Genomic DNA, 22,207 nt, shown 5'->3' with positions numbered 1-22,207 from the left:
CTCAACAGCGAGGCTCTGGCCGCTCCAGTACACACACAAACACGCACACTAAAATAAACATGAATACACATATCTCACTCATAGCTACACACAAAGTCATGCAGTGAAAGTGTTAAAACATCAAAAAGATTTTTTTTTGCTTTCTACTTGCTACTTTGCTCTACCAAACTGGCTCATATCGTGTTCACTCAGGTCATATAGTCAGTAATGTCCCATTTAAATGCATCAACATTTATGAACATAATGCAACATACAAAACAAAGATCATGACTTACAATGGTAATGTTCTCCAAATAAACTTGAATTTGGAATGTTTGCAAAGCCTGCAACTTGAAGCCTTTTTGCTTTGATATCCACACTAGATGGTGAAGTGATATGAAACAATCCATTCTGAAATAAATTTATCACATGGCATTATTGACCAGATAACTTTGGGTTAACTTGTGGGTAGAGGTTTTCACAGCTCCACTCTGTACTCAGACCAGACTGATGACTCAAGTCAGGCCACGCCCAAATTATATTCAGTCGAATCATGTTTGGGTAGGAATTCGTTCTATTGCTGTGGATCTCTGGTCTGTGTGTACTACACAAGTGGATCCAAGTAGACTCCCTGATCATGTGGTGCATCATACTGTAATCATTGCAGGAAAAAAGTGTGTGTTGCTTCTTTTTTCAAAGGTGCCTGCTTGTTAAATGGTGGAGCATCATGGTGCTGACAGTGTTGATGCTCTTTCTCTATTTGGGTCTGATCAGTGTGACCGTATTTTGGATCAGGTCTAAGTGTATTTTGAACAATGTCTGACTATCCTCTGCTGTGTTCTTCTTATTGATTTATACACATTGGTAGGTTTACCAAAGACCTGTTTGGGTTCTGTGCCAACATTTTGCACCCTTGAAGACCTCATACCGAGGTTGAAAAACTACTGTGTAAATTTTTCAACAGGCTCGGATGAAGTCAAATGCAGCACTTTGTTTAGGTCACAAAAGCAGCATTTTACCCGTGGTACTATTTAGATTTGTTTTGGAGCATAATGTTAGACTGAAATAAAATGTTAATCAGCATTTAGGGATTAAGAAAGTACTTGAAGAACATCTTAACAAATTATTGTATTACTCTTTCAGGCCATGTGTATCTCCAATATATTAGCCTTTATTGTCAAGGTTCATGCCTTAATCAGGGTAAATAGCACAGTGATGATAATTTATTCATGCATTCATAATTTTTTGGCCTTATTCCATCCACAAGTAAGACATAAATTTAACACTGTGCCACAGAATTAACCCATACAATGTCAGAAAGGATTATTATTGCACAAAGCTGCTAAACAACAGGCAGATTAAGTCCAATATTCAAGCACTCAGCTATCTCATTTCACAGTTTGCTGACGAGATTTATGCTGGCAGTCGAGAATGATCTACCTATCTTATTTTTGACTTGATGCACCTTTCTCCCGAGCCACAGAATTCACTCTGACTATCAACTCTTTCTCTCAGATCACTCACAAGAGAGTGTGGATCAATTGGATTCTACCAAATCCATGTTAGCAACTCCAGTCAACACAGTAATGAGCCTCTGGGGAGTGAAAGAGCTGGTGATGAGGGCAGACAGATTAGAAAATTGAGAAAAAGGAGAAAAGGCATAGGAAAGGTAAAAAGCCAAAGTGAGAGAAATGATAATGGAGGACATTTGAAGGTGAGGCACTAGCCGGACAATGCAGAGGAAAATCGGGAATGAATTTTGAAGCTTTTATCGTTTTATTGGGCAACAAAGAGCAGAATTGCCACAAATTTGAAGTCATCAAAATAAAGTAAGACGCAGGACTGAATCCTGGTTGTTTCTAATACTCCTATAACACTGATAAAATGTCATGTTAGTCATCAGTCATTGCTCCACTTTATCCCTAAATAGGTAGTCAATATAAGCAGGTTTGGGGGAAGATGCAGGAATTATTGCCATATATTAGCGTTTAGTGAACTGATTAAGGATTATGGAGAGCTGATAAAGGAAAAGGATAATTGAATATAAAAGAAAAGGATAAAAGAACGCGGATAGGGAACTTATAGATCTTGTAAGCCTCTTTATCCCACATTAAGTCACCCAAATATCTACTTGTGTCTGGGCCTACCAATCCTTTTGGTTAAAGGATGAAGAGTGGGCGGATGGACATCGATTTCTACCGCCACAGTAACAGAGATTCTTTTCTGGCTTTTTGCCTCAAGGAATACACCCCCGCAGCTCCAGCATCATGGCTCCCTACCCTTCATTCTCCTCTTTCTTACCATTTCTTCCTCTGGTAACCTGCTTCCCTCTGTTCAATGTTTATTTGTCTTTGTAATTCCTTCGTCATATCCTTCTATCACCACGTTTTTCTCCGTTCTTCCATACCGGTGCGTGTATTGTTCTTCTCTCCACTTCATCTCCTCCATCCTCCATCCATCGCTGGGTAGCGACTTGACGAGCCGCTTGACATGAAACATCTTTGCTCTTTGAAATGTTCAGGTTTTACTTGTGTATCTTGATAAATGTAATCTGTCGTAACATATCTCTTGGCAGAAGGAGAGTCTGAGATGTAAATGATGACTGTATTTTCACACTAAGGTGGCATATTCCCTCAATACCGCCTCTTAGATTTGTTCATTTTTGCTATGATAAGGCACTGAAAGGCAGACTGGCAACTCCTGATGGATGTTTTAAGTTTATGTCTCACTTTTATAAGAGGGGGAGAACTTCTCGACTGTGAAAGCTGGTAAGACAAGACAGACTGGACTTTATGGAAGGGTGGTTAGCGGAGCTGTAGCAAAACATAAATGTCAAAGGTTTGATAGCCACGGATAATGCGGCAATGAAAGTGTCCTTGTGGAGGACACTGTTGCCTTTCATGTCTTTGTAAATTACAGTTAAATTCTACCTTCTCTAGTTGACTGATTCACTTAGCACTCACTCAAACCAGCATTTATTAAAGCTGCTCTAAATTATATTTTATATGAAAAATTGATCTAATGACCACAGTGACTATGATGATGGTTTACGGCCTGCAACTTTACTGTTTTGATTAAATCTCTCAGTCTCATCAGCTTCATTTACAGCTGCAACTGTTTTAGGCAAAAAAAGTTCTAATAAACCTACTGTCCACTTCCTGATCAACTCTAAATGGCTGACAGACAAAGCTAGTGGCTAGCTGGTGAACATAGGGAAGTTGGTAGAAACCAGAGCTAAAGGGATTGTGAATATTGGATTTACACTTGTCAAGTGACCAGAAGCACACCTGAATGAATGCTAATGTTGCTCTAACACATTGGCAATGTTAATGTTTTAAGCACTGCAAAGCTTTCATGTAGATTTCATCCCTGATCTGACACCCACATTTGCCCCACTGACTAATTGCAAAATATCTTTTGACAGTGCTGACTTTTGAGGGAAGCAAGGTTATTAGTTGTGTCACATGACCTCAAGTGGTCACTGCATCACCATCTTCACAAGGACACATATTAGCATGGAGTTTTTACATTTTTATTTTATTGCTTAAATGTGTCCCACAACAATATAAAATACTGTACATCCAGACAAAAAGTCAGACACAAAGCAGCTACACCCCACTTCAGCTGTATATGATCAGTTGGATACCAGCCAATAGGAAAGTGCATACATAAATCCTGTGTGTGTGTGTGTCCATCAGTTTTCTGAAGCTTTGTAAACAAGGCGGTGGTGTGTGGCGGGGCTCAGCGTAACCTCGCTCAAGGACGTTCCCATGTTTGCATATAACTGTGTGTGTGAGAGTGGGTAGGTTAGGCGGGATTCAAACCTACACGTCTGATGGTCATTGAGCTGAAGGACATCATCCATCAACAGCCCCAGTGGTACACATCATCCTAGAATCAACTTAGAGTGTGTTTGTGTGTATATTGTGTTAATATGTCTGTCTATGTGTTGTTTTTCTGAGATCGGAGACTGACACAAAGTGAAAGACGAGTTTTGGCGCTAGCTGACAACATAATCAGGATTATAGAAGATGATGCTTGCGTTGATTTATTTTTCCCTCACGCCTTTCTTTAGCTTAAATGTTGCTTCTCTCTGCAGTATTTTGGCTCACTGCCCGTGTGTATGTACTCCGGGACAAATGGGCAAGCCCTGTGTGAGTCATACTCGGATGTGAGATTCAGATACAGACGCATGCACACACACACCCACACCGCATCTGTCTAACTCATCGATTTTTCAATGAGATGTGATTCTCCGTTAGAGCGGCCGCTCGTCATTTTCAGAGCAGGAAAGAACAAATAGCTGTGACCACAGTCGCTGGAGAGAGGGAATGAAAAGAAAGAGTGGAGAGGGGGGGGATGGCTGTAGGGAAGGCGAGATAAAGTGCTATTAAGATGAGGAGATGGGGGGCAACTTCCCCAAGGTGACTGCCTGAGATCACAGCAAACACATACAAATGAGTTGGCTGAGCAGAAACAGAGTGAAGGTGTGGTAAATGAAACCAAGCATATCCTCTCCCGCAAAGTGAATGTTTTGTCGCCGCCGTCCTCTTTTTCCCCTAAATCCAAAATGACACACATGCTGCTCCGTCTGCATTTCCTCTTTATGTATGAGCCCTTTGTAACTTTAAGTGATGAGAGGGGAGGAAATTGGAGGACTAGATAACAGTATTCCTGATCCAAAATGGCTGTTTGCCTTCAGTCTCCTCCTCTTGCTCTCACAGACACTCTGAAGACGTTAAGTGAACGGACAGTGGGTGATTTAGTCGACGAGGAGTCTACATGTTATGCAACAGCCTATTTCTTCTTACATAACGCTGCAGTTTCAGAGTGGAAGATTAGCCCCACTATACTGTTCTCCATGTAGCAGATTCCACAGCCGATCTCCTCTCGCAGGCATTATGCATACATGTTGACAAGCTGATTATCTGTACAGAGCCAGAATTACCCTCTAAAGGGAGATGCAGAGATACCATATGAGGCTATAGCAGGCTCAGTGGGATAAGTTACAATAATATTCCTCAATATTAATCTGTAACTGAGCACGTAAAATGTAAGTTTAATGCAGAGAGCTGGGATATAAGTGGAAATGCTTGCTCAAGCTGCTACACTATGAAATATTAAGCTGCCTTACACCAGTTGGAAGTGTCAGATGTGTGTGCGTGCCCATAGAAAAAGGGTAAAAAAAAAATTTAAAAAAAACTGATTGCTTTTCGTCGGGCATCTAGTAAAAATCTATTTATCAGTCATTTCTCTCCATGCTGCTCCACTGGCTGATTCATAAGCTAATAAATACTGCAGCTCTGCATACTTACACTGCTGTGTCAAGTTAGGCTAAGGCAGATACAGGCTGTGATAGATCATTATTGGGGAAATGAGTAAGAAGCTGATGAATAGTTTGCATTTCCACCACCCAGGGGACTATTAATATGAAATCCGTCAAACCAAATCATCAGCATCAGCAAATTCCTGAACTGGTCAGCCGCTGTTTTTTTTTCTAGACCATTTCTTGAAGCCTGTTGATAAAGCAAAATGCAAAGTGCAGCTGTATCTGTCAGAGTCTTGCTGAATCCACCAGCAGTAGCAGCTCTGTTGTTTCTCTGTTGTTTTTCTCTTTCTAATTCGCCTGTTTGGCACTTATGTATCAGATCTAAGAGGGAAATGCAGGAACACATTGAGGAAATGCAAATAGATCAAGTAGATGTGTGTGGAGGAGAAGCTGTAGGGGGTGTTTCAGAAAAAGAGCATCATGATTAAGCTGTCTTCTGCCTATAAAGAAATGAAATCAAGAAACAAATCCCTCAAAAATGCATTCGTATTCCCCCTTTGTCTTTTCTCCCCCTTCTTAATTGACTACCACTGTGTGTAACGGAGAGAACGAAATCTTGACATCTTCAAAAGGAGCTTTGATCTCAAAGCACCTTGAGGCCCTGGAGGATCATCAAGGTTCCCTCTGTCCTTTTATCACGCAGTGTTTCTCTCTGCCCCTTGCTCCTCCTCCTCCTCCTCTCCCTTTTCCTTTTCTGCTCAGCGTGATCAGGGAGAGCTCTCTGAGGCTGCCTGATAACCCTGATACACACACGCCGACTGCAGCCTCGTTCTGGAGTCCCTCATTCACATTCCGCTCTCGCCAGCAGCGTTTACCTCGATGCGCTCCCGCACTCTGCAAGGTCATGTTGAAATATTTCAGATGGAAAATGCTCTCCATATTCCAGCACTGCTCTCTTTCTCGTCTGTGGCTGCTGCACAGAATTCCAAAGGCAATTTCTTTGTCTTTCAGAAAAAAAGGAAGGAGAGACCCTAATGAGAAGATTACACAAACTTTTTTTTATTTTTTTGGCAGATAAATTCTATCCTCCACTTACTGTTGTGTGAGAAGCTGATCAGCAGTTTCTGCTCTGCAAAAACATCTTTTTTTGTTGTACTGAGATCTGAGATATTTGACAAGGACAGCAGGTTTGTGCTTGAGTAATAATAAAGATATTCAAGTAGAAAAATGTTGAGTTTTTCTTAACTAGTGTTGTGTTCTCATCAGATGAAACCTTCCTTGAAGAAACGAAACCCAAAGCATTTCCCTCAACCTCCCACCACTGAATATTGTTTAATTGAACTCAGTAACTCAAAGAGATGCTGTCTTCCCCAGGCACTTGAGGTTTTAATGGGATATAATTGAAAATGTATCATAAAGCAGAGCTCTTTGCCTCTGGTCCGCAGTGGACCCCCTACCTACACCACTGATTGACCCACAGACAGAAAATGAAGATGAGCCAACGTTTGGATAAAAGAGCAAAAACGTTGCATTCTTATTCATGACATTAGCCGACAGCTGCAGCAGATTAAGGGCTGCTAAGCAGTAGTTTAGAAGCTGTGGTGTTTAAAGAGCAGCCAGGGCTTATTGTCAGTTACCTACCAGTCCCTTCATTTCAATGTTGCAGGCTTGACTGCTTCCAGTCATTCAGAGTTTTTTTTTTCCTTCTGTTTCCAGAGATATGTTCGCTTAAGGGAAATGGCCATTAAAATGTCATTACCACTACACTAAAATCATTTTTAAAAAAGCACTGGTTCCCAGCGGCTTCCCGTCGTAATGGACTCAATACATTCCCTCAGCACCAGGAAGAACCCTAATGTTGCGGAACACAAATGCTAATCTCTCTGTAAATATCACTCAAATTCACTCTCCCTTCTGCTTTTCAGACTAATAGCATGGATTCATTCTGCTTTGCCCTGGCAAATTGAATTAATTCACCAAGCAAAGGTGTTATGATTATTCTAAGCTTCCTAGTGCGTGGGCTGTAATGGAGATGATCTTGGCATTTCCTCTCTAACCAAAAGCGTTTCACTCACTATCTCTATTTTGTTTTTTCTCTTGCTGCAGTATCTCAAAGGTATCAATAGCCAGAGCTTTGATTAAATTTTCATTCACATGTGCCTCACTAATCTCTCTCTGATAGTATTCATATTCATGTCTTAGAATCAATATTGGTCTTGGGGCAGGCATGGGGAGAGCGGGCAGAAAGACTGCAAGGGTCAGTCCATAACATGAATCAATTGATTAAATGCCCAAGAAGCTGGAAGCACTTTGCCATTTGAGACGCTCAGCTCTCTTTGCAGAATGAGATCATTTGTTGAGCAGTCCATCAAGCTCCACTCTTAGAAACTCATCCAAGTCTAACTTAGTTCTGATCTTCATGGAGAGCGCTCAACTGTGTCCATTTCCTGTTACATGTCCACATTGACTCAGAGTGCATTGTTTATTCTGACTGTTCAACTGTGTCTTTTCTGTTGATCCCTCTACGGCATTAATCATGGCCACCAGCACTTCCACATGAACCGCAATTTGAGCATGCTCAATTAATACCCTAATCTCCTCTGTCATCAGTGCATGGCAATACTATGGCCTTGGCTGAATACGGTAACTACTTTATACAGCACCAAAGAGTGGTTAGGATGCACATAAATTTGGCTGTGATTATTCCACTCATTAACTTACTGTACAACCTCTGCACTTATTTACTCAATTAACTTGCTATTTTAAGTTCTGTTAACATTAGGGTGGTTTATTTTCCTTTTTTAAATACTTAATCAGCCATGAATAATGGAAAACTGCTGCAAGCTAAAGCCACACGCTCACCTCTGAATATCTCGGCATATGAAAAGTGGCAGAATAAATGCACATAGCTAATGAGACAATGGAATCGATGAAGTTGTCCTGGACGCATGGCTGCAGTGGGAAGATAGCAGCGTTGCAAAAGTGACCCCGTCTGCAAATGAGCGTGACCTCTAGTGACACCCAGGAAGTGTTCCTGCCAGTGGTATGGACAGCAGGGCAGTTACTGCCTGGGATCTGATGGCAGTGCAGAACACAACTGTAACACTAGATTTATTGCCAAACAGAGAATTTGTCTGTAATGGTGCTGTCTGGTATGTACTCTGTCTGTTTCTCTCTCTCTCTCACCCTTGTGCTATGCCTCTCTGGCAGACTGTAACTCTGTAAATGACTTTGACCTTTCCTGGGACTGAGGACAGGAACCACAGAGGGAGAGGAGAGAGATGGCGGGAGATGAGAGTAGAGTAGGCGGTTGACTGTAATAAACTCGAAGCAGTGGGCGGCTGTCAACACTAATAGATGGGAGAGGGGAGGGGGTCACCGGGTTGATGAATACTAAAGGTGCCTGAGTCCTCAACAAGTACTCTTGTTCTTTTTCAGCCTCAAAGCATCATCACAATACAGGCAATGAGGGCCTTTTTGGTGACTCAAAGAAAATATTTTTTGATTTTTGCCAGGAATGCCACTTATACAGCTCCTCAATCAATCGCTGTAATGTAATTGTATTGCATTGTAGTGTGACAGTACTGTTTGACTGACTATTAGATTGCTTCAGTGTATTGCATTCACAAACATAGGCACGTTGTTGTCTAAATGGACTTACTAGAATCTTCTTCCAAAACCTTCAATATTAAAAAAGTGCTCTGTTACTTCTGAAATTTTAAAGAGACTCTGATAATGAAACAACACTGAGTCTACAGCCATGCTAGTGTCTCTGTTACACTGTACTTGGGCTGACAGCAGGTGAAATGTTTACCGTGTTCACTATCTTAGTTTAACATGCTAGCATGCTAACATTTGCTAATAAGCACTAAAGACAAAGTACAGCTCAGGCTGATGGGGATGTCATTAGTTTAGCAGATATTTGATCACAAACCAAAGTTGGACAAATTGAAATTTTGAACAGATGATGGTGCTACATTAAAAGTTAAGGGATCACCAAAGTTATCACAGTTCATCCTGAGGGGAGCATGAAAGTGAGCACCAAATTTAATGGCGGTGCATCCAATAGATGTCGACACATTTCTCTCAAAACCACAAATGTTAACCTCTTGGTGGCGTTAAAGGAAAAGTCAGGAGATCACCAAAGTCAGTGGGCTTCATTCTTTGGGAACCTTGAATATCTGTACAAAGTTTGATCTATTATGAAAGGAAGATTGTTGTTATTAATTCATGAATTGGTATCAAACTTCCTTGATGTGTTTTTTCTTTTGAAGCAGTTGTTGGGAAAGGACATTAGACAGTGAGGAACAGTTAGTTATGGAGAGAAAGGCAGGTTGGTCTGATAGCATGGGCAGAGTTGAAAAACATACAATGACTTAGTTGGACTTTCTGTTTACACCCAGGTCCAAAAAATATTTTTTTCCAGGAAATTAAAGTTTCAGAGCTTAAAGGTGCGGTGTTTAGGATTTAGTGGCATCTACTAGTGAGGTGACAGATTGCAACCAACTGAATACCCCTCCCCTCAACCCCTCCTTTCCAAGCATGTAGGAGAGCCTACAGTGGCCATGAACCGCCAAAAACACGAAAGGCTCTCTCTAGAGCCAGTGTTTAGTTTGTCCGTTCTGTAGAAACATGGTGGGCTCCATGTTCATACAAAGCACTCATTCTAAGCTAACGAACACAGTGATTCTTATTTTCATGGGATTATACACTAATTAATACATACTTATGAATATTCCATTTCTGCCAATAGAGCCCTCTAAATCTTACAAACTGGTTCTTTAAAAGGTAACAAATGTGGAGCTGTGAACTTAGTCTGAAATGCACTTGTGAATACTTGTTTTTTCTCTGTGCTGGTGTATTGTTCTCACAGTGTTCTTCGTCCTTCTCTGTCCATAGGAAAGGGGAAAGATCGGCGTGATCTTCAACGTGGGAACGGACGACATAATCATCGAGGAGAGCGCGGTGATGGTGAGCGACGGCAAATACCATGTGGTGCGATTCACACGCAGCGGTGGCAATGCCACACTACAGGTGGACAACCAGCCTGTCATCGAACGTTTCCCTTCAGGTAGGAGCATGGGCCCTGATCTTGGGACTTAGAGAGGGAGGGAGGGAGGGAGGGGGGAAGGTAACATTAATAGGGTAGTGCCTTCATAGTATTGAATCGTGTGGTAAACACAGTGGAGAGAGAAAGAAGAAGCTTTGGAAAATAATTACTATTCATTAATTCAGCCTCCCATGTGCCACTGAAAGTGATTTTTATAGAACATTCTGTGAGGGTTCTGGTTTATTTATCATGACATTCATATTTAGAGCGTGTCTGCATTATTCTAGGTGATTAAGCCAGGTTCTAGTCTGAAAGGCAGGAAGAGCCAAGCACCCTTCCTGAGGCAAGCAATCTCCCATCTAAGAGCATCCAGCTCACTGCAGTTAGTCTACCATTGTAGCTCCTGGCACTGTGAAAGCCAGCGTTGAATCCAGGCCAGCAAAATGTGAATATGCCAGCCAGGTATGGTTTGTGCGCTTGGGTTTTGGGCAGCGTACAGTGGGAGGATACTTCATGCTGGGAAAGTACGTGGAGGTGTTTATAAGTCATGCCTCGACTCCAAGATAAACAGGGACGCAGCATCATTACACACACAGACTCTAAAGGAGGGCAAGCATCCGATGAGTCACTGCTGGGAGTGTGCTAATTCCCCCGCTTGTTTAACCATAATCATGGTATTCTATTTCGGCCTGAATTATAAGGCTATTTTGGTTATGCTGAAGCTCTCTCTTAATTTCTCTCTCCATTGTGTTTCCCCTTTGTTCATTGTTGTTCAAAGGAAGACATTTTGTGTTCCCAACATGAGTTTGCATTTGTTAAACACCAGGTTAAGCCAGGCTGTCTGCCTGCCAATGGTAGATATTAATGATCACATGAAGAACTAATAAAGTAAATACAAAAATAGGTGTTTTTTTAAAAGCCTTGAGTCACTGGTACATTCATGAATCACCAGTGTTTTGATTCTACATTGATCCTGTCCGACTTGTAAATCACCATCCTCGCTGACGTCAATGCCTTCCATCTGCGTTATCTGAAATCAGGTATGGTCATTGTTTCAAACAGGAAGGAGAGTGCTGCTAATGTGGCCATGATATTTACTATAGTTGGCATATAGAGCAATGGGACTCCGACATCCTCTGTCACAGCAGTGATCCCATATTTTGAGGCTTTGTTTTGGCATTGAGAAAAGCGTATTCTCTTGCTCATCCATCAGCACAGCGAGGCCGTTCTGAGGGGCATGCATCACAGCCAGAAGAGGAAGCGCCCTGTGACAGTTCACTCTTTTCAGTTGTTATTATGATGGAAATGCAGCCCTTTTCACAACAGCACATGCTCCAAAGAAGAGCCTCCATCTAACAATAGCACTAACCACTCAGAAAATAACAGCAGAGCAGCCTGTTAACATTGGCAAGTGAGTGTCATCATCCAAGTCTGTGTTTTGTGTCTTAAAGAAACATTAAGGCGCCCATATTGTATTCTTTTTATTCCTCTTTCCTTCCGCCCTCCTTACCGCCGCTGTTGTCTTCGTCAAACATTGCTTTCCTTTTCCTCTGCTGATCAAGAATTGAAGAGTGTTATTTTGTTGTTGTTTGTTAGTTTACTTACTTGGGGGCTGGAGCCCGTCTGAAGTTTGAGGTTATGGAGACTAAGGGAAGGAAATGGATGAGGGGGGAGACTAGCAGGTTGGTGTGTAGAGTAGCTTTGATTCATTTACTTTGATTCATTTATGTGAGCTAGATACACTCAAACTATTTTTGGGCACCGGCTTTGAAGGCTCCGGCACCCGCTTTGAAGGTTCCAGTCGTCATCGTCTGGTGGGGCGGCGTCCTGGGGAAACAGAGATGTTACACATTAGGAAAGCAAAACCTCAGATGAGGCTGAGGCACAAAAGGGCGGAGGAATACGTAAGGGAGAGAGTGAGTTGGGGATGAATGGGGGTTGTGAGGATGACAACTTCCTGAGACAGGAGGTGTGTGAAAGGGTGAGGTTTTATTTTGTAGAGAGGAGAAAGAAAAAGGGGGGAGCTCCCTCGCTGAAACAAGTCCCTGTGACCCAGATTAAACCATCTTCTGATTCTTTAAACGGGACAAAATACTCACTATATTGGAACGCGTTCAAACCTACTTTATTTTCTTGATGCGTCTATTATACAATATCATAGTCATGTTGTCCCTATGGAACACCGAAAACAGCTTAAAATGTCCATGTTGCCAGATTTAGAGGAAAGTAGAACAAGTTGTCATGAATGATGCCTCCAATGGGGCCCACTGTGAGGTGTTACAGGTGCCACATTTGTCTGGTTCCTCAAACAAAACAAGGAAGCACAGTTTCCTGTGAAATCTCCTTCCCCAAAGGGACTGCTGTGACCCACATCAGGCAGTCTCATTGGGATGGCATTGCAGTTTTGAGCCCTATTTTATACTTGTGCATACAGAGTTGCTTGTGGGATTTCTTTTCTTGTAGACCACGGCCCAAGAAATGCAAAAGATCCCAGAGGAGAAGGACAAGGACAAGTAGAAATAAAAGAGAGAATGTAAATCTGTCATCCCTCATTAGAAAGGCAACAACGGGATATCTTTCTGTATCTTTTTCTGACACACACACACACATATTTAAGCACAGTATAATTAGTGTCCAAAACATTTGTTAGATTCAGAATAGTTTCCATGTGAAGCTGGGCTTGCCAGCAGCAGGCTTATAAACAGAAGGCCACTGCAAGGTGATGATTTGGAGAGACAGGATGTTGACAGCAAACATGGTCGTCACGGGTCAGGCACATTCAACAGCAAAACAACACGTCTCCTGATGTCCCAAGAAGTGATGTTTGTAGTCCTCAGGGACTGTGTGTCTATGGGTGTTTTGGCCCGTGTCTGATTCTACGTGTGAGAGTGCACACATCCATCTGCGTGCATGACAAAGTGCATCCTGTGTGTGTGTGTCTGTGTGTGTGTGTGCATGTATGCATTTGATGGACAGAGAGCAGACAAAAAGTGTCAGAGGAGTGCACGGCCAGCTAATCCAGTATGTCAGGTATCCCCGGTGGATCCTGCAGCAACAGTTATTGGCCCACCCCACCTCCCACATTTCCAAAATGGCAGACTCAATAGAAAACATCCCTGTGACACACTGAGCACCTCAACCTGGCCACAGATAAACAGGCAGGTGTTACCAGCAGCGCCATACGGACTATAATTGTACAATTTCACACCCGATTCCCTTTATTTACTGGTCATCTGCTGTGAGAAAGGTAGCAGATCTGATGTGGATAATTGTTTAGTCTGAAATGGTTTATTTACAATTTTATACCATTGCCCTGAAGAATATTCAGTTCTGATTGGCTGACGGGTGTGTTGTTATTCAGATAAACACACAGCTAGGACATTGCAGCCTCATCAGTGTTCTAAATTAAAATTCATAGCTGAACCGCTGCCAGTTTGAGCTGTGACCAGGCTAGAGCTTCTTCTTATTAGTCGTAGAGCAACTTTTATTCCAAGGAAGATTGTTTTGGAGAACATTTGTTACAGAATCTGAGCAAAAAACACTTACTTGGGATCCACCCTGACCCATGCAGTTATCAAAACTTAATACACAATACAGAAGAAAACCAACCTCTGCTTTGCGTCAGGGGTTCTTCTTTCTCAATAACCTCACAGCTTCTTACTTAAAACAAGGCTATGTAGCTTTTGAAAGAAGAAATGACACATTGTTACTCTGACAAATAAAACTGTTGAATTTATATGCAGTAAAAACATCTCTTTACCCAGTGCAATAGATTTGTTGCTATGGCCTCACTTGGTCCAGTAGCTAATGTTAGCTAACTGTAGACTGATATTGCCATGAACAGTAACTGATATTACTGAGTCTCTCTGAGACTCTTCTCTGATTCCATTACTGTTTCACTACATTTAAGATTATCTCATAATTGCAGCTTTTGGCCACAGTGGCTGCAGCTCAGCCAAAGTTACACAGGCTTATTATAACAATCTGATTTTGATACTTAATTAATTACTAAGTCTGTGGTTCTCTGCATTAATCCCTGTTTTGATTTTGCACTGTGATCTCTGCAATCAATTGCTAATTGTGCAGTGCAACCGCTTTTACCTTAGATTTTCATTTGTATAAAGGATTTCTCAAACTTTCATTGGAGACTTAAATAACCTTTTGCAAACTAAGTAAACATAGGTTCAGTCAATACTGTGTTCCTATATATCCATCAACAGTCCACTACTAGCAACATCAGTCCAAAATTATTAGATCGCCATCTTGAAATTTTCCTCAATTCTCGTCCTTTTTCCCTCTTACCTTTTTCCTCTCCCAGCTCTCCAGCTCTCTCACCCCCTCTTCCTCACCCCCTAACTGATCATGATGTTCACACACTCAAAGGGGAGGTCAGATTTAGCGAGTGGGGGCCTGCTACAGCATTAATCCCCCTCTTAGAAGGAGACGGCCGCCCTTCCAGCAGCTGCTGCTTCCAAAAGAATCCGACTAGAAGAAAGAAAGAAAGCTTCATGGGAGAAAATGTTCCTGAGTGGTGAAGGGAGGCGTGTGTGTATGTCTTTGTGAGGTGTGTGTGTGTGGTTAAGTGGTTGTCTGTGTATACTCACTTTTCTGTTTAGATACTGTATATTACAGTTTTTCTCAGTTGCTTTGGCTCAATTCTCGAATAACAGTTGAAGTCGTCGAAACAATATGTGAAATTCTTCATAACATTTTGTTACTTGTGCACAGCAGAAAGAGCATTTCCCATTTTTGTTACCATTTGCAAACGTTTTAGCACATTTAGGCAAATGAGTGAGTACAATCGTCTACAATTTTTAACAATTGTTGATTGTAGGTCTTTGTGATCAAAATAGATTGTTTTCTTCCCGGTGGAATAGTTTTATTCTCAAAAATGTTAGACTTCTTTCATTGTGTAAGTCATCTCATGCAGAATAGTCCATCTAATTGTCAAAATCCAAGCCCATGTTTCATGTTAAATTGATAAAGAATAAAGTCTGCCAAACTGATAAACTGGTTGCCAAGTGAAACTTGAACTTCACTTACGAATAGGGAGTTTCTCACATCGTAGATCAATCAATGGCACTATTGGGGCAAGAAGAGTGACAGTTAAATTTTGGCATTGAAAATAAAATTTGGCATAGAAAAATAAACCTGAACTGAAAAAGGAAACATTGGCATTGAAACACTTGTATTGGAAAAAGTTGTATTGGCACTGAAAACCAGTGACACTGGAAAAAAAAACTGTCACTGAAAAAAGATAGACATGAAGAAAAAATCTGCAGATTGACATTGAAAAACACATCATAATGAAAAAATATTAAACTAGAATAAGATTGTATGACTGTCATTCTTTAATGCTTGTGTTTTATTTTTCAGTGGAACTGGTTTTCACTACCAATACAACTTTTTCCAATACAAGTGTTTCAATGCCAATGTTTCCCTTTTCAGTTCAGGTTGTGTTTTCAATGCCAAATTTTATTTTCAATGCCAAAATCTAACCTTCGCTGTTCTAGCCCCATATGACACATGCTGTCCAGCTAGCTTACAGGTGTAAGTCATGAATATGAGTTTTGTAAAATACAGTTAGAGTTTGAGGGCAACAGAGTTACTACAGTTTGTGAACATGGAGGCGCCTGCTCAGACGGGGACGGGGGCAACGTACGTGTAAAGTAGAGGTGTAAATATACGATCATCGACCATTGTCATCACAAGCTGCAATGGATGCAGCTTGTGATGACATAACAGCAGAAGTGTGATGAGGATGGTTGCGGCATTGCAAAGGAGAACATAAGGTGTGAGGTTGATGAGAATCTGTGGCCAACAGACAGGAGCGACAGGATGATTCCCAGCACTGTCACTGTATTTGTTCACTATACTGCTGAATATAGTAGGCCTGTGTTTTGTTTCTGTTGTCTGTTTACTGTATTGTACTGTGTTGTGTGATCATTGCAGGAAAATGAAATTGTTTTTCCTCACACTACATGCACATCTAAGTGCTCTTTTGCTTTACAAAGTGGAATGTGAAACCTTGTACTCATGAAATCAGTGTCTAAAGAGTATTCACTTTGATAAAGAATAGCAGTCAGTTCGCTATAGAAAATATAGAAAAATAACAGTCTGGTGCACTAGGCATTCAGTGTCAGTGAAAACATGTCGGACAAGACTTCACACTTCTAGAGTCCACTGTCTTTCTGACAAAACATCTGAGCATTTTGACCACCTTGGTGTTACACTATGTCACAGAAATGTGTCATTTTGGTGGCAGTGACTTTGACACAGTAACTTAATTTTGAAATGAATTCAAAGTTTTGGTGAGTTACACCATTTGCTGGTTAACTATAGTGTTTTGCTGCACATATGAGCTGTTTTGAGAAATGCATCTTCATTGCTGATAAATTTAAAACTGTTTTGAGAAATGTGCCAAAGCAACAGAGAAGAACTGTAGCATTTGTTTGAGGATATGTGTGCTCCTGGGAGTGTGTACGGAGGTGTTGTTGTATGAATGCCTACCTATCTCTCTCTCTCTCTGCTTTGTCATACACTCCCCCATCATCTCATTGTCATCTCTCTTTGAAAATCGCCTCACATTGACTCTTTTTGTGATTATAGTCATTTGCCACAGTAAATTATGACATTACGGTAAGATGGGAGCTTGTGGTAAAATCCATCCATTTCCTGAGGGTTAATACCACACTTGGCATTTTGACTTCATTGCGGTCCCCCTGAGCTTTGGATAATCATTATACATTTTACAACCGTAGTTATATTGTCACCATTGCAGTGTATTGGCTGTGATTACCATATTTTGCTGCCTCATAACAGTGTCATTATGACCAATGAGAGCACACAGTGCGCCATCTTTCTTCCTCACTTACTCTGTTTCATTCTCACTTGCCAGTATTTACAGGCAGTAGATCTATTAAGAAACTGTCACTTTGCTTTAGTTTCTGACTGAGCTGCAGTTGAGTAGAATAAGACGGAGGAAGTGGCAGCGGGTGGGGGTGTAGTAACGCACGGAGAGACGGGTTGACGGCAGGGGAGATAGAGGAGAGGAAAAGCAATAGTACTCTACAGCAAAGTGCTGGGGATGCATTGCTGGGAGATGATGGACTGAAGGAGAATAAGAATGAAGAGATGGAGAAGGAGAGGTGTGGGGAGGGAAAAATACAGAGGCGAGATCCAGTATGTGTGCTGGAAGCAAGCTGCTGTCAACGCTGTGATGGATGAGGCTTTGCATGTTACTGAATAATAAGCACTTCACAAATTGGATTGCATCACAGCAGGAAGGATTACATAGAGCCTGTACGTTACGATGTAGCATGTGCTCGCCGCTCACATGCAGGCACATGCACGCACAACGTAATATTGTCAGAAATCATTTCATAACAAGCACGCAAATTACTTGCTACTTGAAATGCATTGGGACGCAACAGCGTTCATTTCGAGGAGACCAACACACCACTTAATACAGATCATAAATCAAGAGCATCAGAGGAAATAAGCGAAGTACAAAGACAGAGGTTTTGCCGTTCCCTGTTGTCATTCTGTAACGCTGACCATTAGAGGAAGGGACAAGGGAGGAGGAGAGACATGGATTCACAGAGAAAGAGAGAGAGAGTCTTTGTGCCAACAAGGTCAGTTCCAGCTCATCTGACTGAGCTGTTAAGATGTTCTCACTCCTCAGATAAATGGTCTAAGAAAAAGGGTCAACAAAGCTCTCTGCTGCACTCTTTCCTTCCTCCTACCCCTTTTTTATCCTTTCTTTTATGTCTCCACTGTTTCTAGATATCCATCTTTGTCTTTTTGCAACCTCCACAGTCATAGAAGGAAGAAAAACCAAACGTGAATACGCATGAAAGATAAAGAGACAATGTGAGGAGAGGAGGTTGAGGCAGCCCAGGAGATGTGCTTCCCTCTTCCCTTTGGCAAAAGCAATATAAAAGCACTCAGCGGTGCACGTTAAAATGCTAAAAGTAGGGGAGAGCAACAGGATTTGGACAGGAGAGGGGTGTACTTTTTACAAGGCAATGCAGTCAGACAAATGGCTGGAGGCATACGGACTTTAGTTGTGCATGGACTAGATTTCACTTCACCAGCTCGGGCCTTCAAGCAAGAAGTATGGAAAAGAGGCTCTATGTGACTTTGATGGTCCACTGAGCAGAAGATGATAGATGATTGTGTGGCTGTGAGCACAGGGTGGCTTTGGCAGGAAACCATCTTTACTATCTTATTGCTCAGGAGCTGTACTTGTATACTAACCAGGCTTCTTTCAAGTGTTTTTAGTAATTAAAGTATGCACCATTTCAACAGCACCAGGCCCTGTGGCGAAAGTCAGATTCATTCCACTTTGCAGAAGTCCACATATCAGGCAGTGGTGGAAAGGATCTAAATACAATTATTCAAATTTAAGGTATTACTCCACTACATTTCAGAGGGGAATATTGCACTTTTTATTCCACTACAGAGGAATGTTTAACATACAAAACATCTCATCAGCTCATTATATATAATGCATTGTCTTTGTCATAGATTAAAATACCAACCTAAAGTACATGAAGTAGTTTAAATTAGTGCCAACTAGCTATTACAACAATGCACTCAGCTTACACTACTGCAGTGTAATACAACAGCCCAGGACTATTTCTTACCTTCATTGATATAAATGTGGTAGAAACACCTCTCAATATACAGTAACACAATGCAACTCAACAACAACACAAACAGCCTCCAAAATGACCATAAAGTTGAATCAACAACAGTTTTAAAAACAGTTTCAACAAAACTGAACTAAGGCTGCAAGTAATAAATATTTACCAACAGTCCAAAAGCCAAAGATATTCAGTTTAAACTGATATAAAACTTTAAAAACAGCCAATCCTCACATTTGAGAAGGTGGAAATCATTTTTCTAGGGATTAACCAATAAATGGACTAATTGTTTCAGCCCTAAAATGAACATTAAAACCATCATGAAGGGAGGCTTTATTGAAGGGCTTCTGTATTTGACTGCATTCATTAGCTAAATTGGAAACTGAGTGCACACTTCTCTGAAAGATCTCGAGTACCTTCATTTTTACCAGCACACATTTTAACTCAAGCACACTTTTTCATCTGACTTTGAATGCAGGACTCACTAGTACTTGTTAAGTATTACAGCCTCCATGCTCCCAAGAAGTAAGCTGATTTCTATTTCAGTCTGTGTTGGCAAAATAAATTGGCACATAAATTAAACATGTTGTGGAGTGGTTCTCTTATAATTGGTGTTATAGCAGATGGAGTTTTTAAAGTCACACTCCAGTCTTATAACACCCTCAAGCACAAAATGTTGCAACTGCAAGTGCTCCTCGGCCACTGATCTGATATGATGCATGACTGACATTTGTCACAGTTTGGATTTCTGTTTTACTTGTCATTATGTTCAGGAAAGTGTGGCAAAAAAAAGTCAGAAAGAGTTAATTGAAGTCAGCCAGCTTAGTCACTTGTCACTGATGACAGTTCCCTCTCATTCTGCTGCTTCTTATTGGGCCTCTGGTGCTCTGCGACACGTTCTGATTGGATCTTGCACAGTTGGAAGGTATCTCCAATTATTGGCCTGTGGCTATGGGATGATGGAGAAAGACAGAGCGAACAGAGAAACTGTGAAGAAAGTAATGATGAGGGCAAGGAGAGAGAGAGGGAGAGACAGCTAAGTAGTGCAGAGCAGGAGAGGGAAAAGATTGCTTTGGGTAATTAGAGAAGTGACAACTTTGATTTCCACATGAGTGGGGGGGCTCACTCTGGCAGCCACCCTCACACAAATCCACCGTGGCCAAGATGAAAGGTGGTGAGGATCCTGTCGAAGCGAGAAGAGAGAGGGGAGGAAATGAAAACGAGCTGTTGGATTGATAACTACTGCACAGATGAAAGATGAGCGAGCAGTTATAACAGCGAGATGTCGTCTGTTTCAAACGCACGCCGACACCAGCGGTGGACGACGTATTTACATTGAACAAAGGAGTGTGGTGGGTAGGTAAATCGCTTGCTTTTCCCGCGCGTTTCACATAAAGAAACACAACTTGTCTGCAATCTTTGCCATAAAAGAGTTGGGGGAGCAAAATGACGCTGCCAAAAACCTCATCTTATCAAAGACGTTTGATTAATTTTTGAGCCCTGAAAGTCTTGTTCTCTAAATAAGTGAACAAATATGGCTGCACACAAAGATTATCTTAACAAGTTTCAAGAATTTTCTACAGTCACATGTCATTTTTCTTGATTTTAGTGCAGCATTGTGTCTGCTGACACCCTAGAAATATATTGACATATTTATATCAGAAATGGTTTGAAATAAGCACTGGCAGATTTTGTTTTGAGAAAATAAGAGTTTTAGGACTTAATAATAAACAAAAATGACTTTACTAGCAGGGTTACAGGGTTACTACAGGGTTACAGTACATGGAACAGTGGTTTCTTCTTCCCATCTGCTCTCAAAAACAGCCAGTGGGTGAGGGCAATCCATCTAAAGTTACCTAATGAAAAACAGAATGAGGCTAGCTTGACAGAGAGAGGTTTCTATAAGAGGGAGGGAGAGTGGGATGGCCGATGGCCAATCGTCTCCAATGTAATCTCCATTCTTGTGGATGGATTTCCGATGTGGGTGTCCTGTACAAGGGCATCTGGCTGCCTACAGAGCTACATGATATACAGTTGGCTCCTTGGAGAGTCTCAACACACACACTCACATGTATTCACACAGATGCACACACATGCAGCAGGAGACAGAGAGCTAGACAGAACAGTGTGTGATTCATATGCTGGATTATCAGCTCACCAGAGTCCAACTCTCCCAGACAGACACAGAAACAGATACTCTGCACTCCCAGCATGCCGAGATGGTCTCTCATCTGTCCTCCACCTTGCTTTGTGTCTCCCCGAGGTGCCAGTCAATCAGAGCGCCCTTGCGCTGCCCCTTGCACAGCAGCTGTGATACCGACTCAGGAAGGGTCCCATCATAGCTGTAAATCCAGCTGATGCTCCAGGCACCGAACACAGGGCACAATAGGAGGCGAGACAAGTTTCTGGCTTCTAGAGTAGAGATGAACACTAGTGTTTCAGGGTGAACGCTCCTGGCCTCAAGGGCTCAAGAGCTACAGGCATGTTGGCTGGAAAACATACATGATTAGTGTGGATAAGTGTGAACCAGCCTCTGATGTTCAGTGTGAGTCATTAGCAGGGACCATGTATGTCTGGTTCAAGATATTTATATGCACCTTTAATTAGAGATACACATTTTTGCCCATATGTCCACATATTATACATGCCTTATGAATACAAAATAACAGATTAAATAGATTCACAAAATAACAACAATAACAAAATACATATGTCTCTTTCTGTTATCTTTAACACCAGTCCTTAGGAAAATACAGTTCTGACATGTGAAGACTCATTTATTTAACACTCGGGGCCATGTTTCAACTAAATAACTGGCTTGTGACTGCTGCATGTAAGTACAAAACATGTAAACATCTTATTATTCCATAATACTACATGCACCACAATCCAGGATAAGAATCTAACTAGGTTGTTGTGAATGATACATAATGTTTACATGCATGTGCCAGCTCATAATCCAAACACTACAAAAACATGAGAGAGAATACTTCAGTGATTTAATGTTGCACTTTCATAATGTTTGGGGACTTGTTGGAGACAAATTTTAAAAATGGACAAAATGGACACAACAGGGGCACCTTAACTTTAAGTCACAGGTAGGGGTAAATGTCCAAAAATGCTGTATCCTACACTTCCCATAATGCAACCAATAGCATACTTCCTTACACCCTTCCTGACTTGTAAATCCCTGTATCATTCTAACTCCTACACCCCGAGATTGTAGCATAAGCTTTTGATTATCAATTTGTAGTCTCAAGC

At 41.5% G+C, this 22,207-nt stretch overlaps 1 protein-coding gene across 11 annotated transcripts in view; it reads left to right on the top strand.

The window, feature by feature from the left end:
• Nucleotides 1–22,207, top strand: part of nrxn2b (neurexin 2b) — a 715,289-nt gene that overhangs the window by 655,464 nt on the left and 37,618 nt on the right. For all 11 annotated transcript variants that reach the window (XM_067579159.1, XM_067579157.1, XM_067579160.1 and 8 more), the window contains one exon: nucleotides 10,148–10,319. In XM_067579159.1, coding sequence (XP_067435260.1) covers nucleotides 10,148–10,319 — 172 coding nt within the window. The remainder of the gene's footprint in view (nucleotides 1–10,147; nucleotides 10,320–22,207) is intronic.

The sequence above is a fragment of the Thunnus thynnus genome, chromosome 22, assembly GCF_963924715.1.
Source record: "Thunnus thynnus chromosome 22, fThuThy2.1, whole genome shotgun sequence".
Lineage (NCBI taxonomy): Eukaryota > Metazoa > Chordata > Actinopteri > Scombriformes > Scombridae > Thunnus > Thunnus thynnus.
This window is presented reverse-complemented; position numbering and strand designations above follow the sequence as displayed.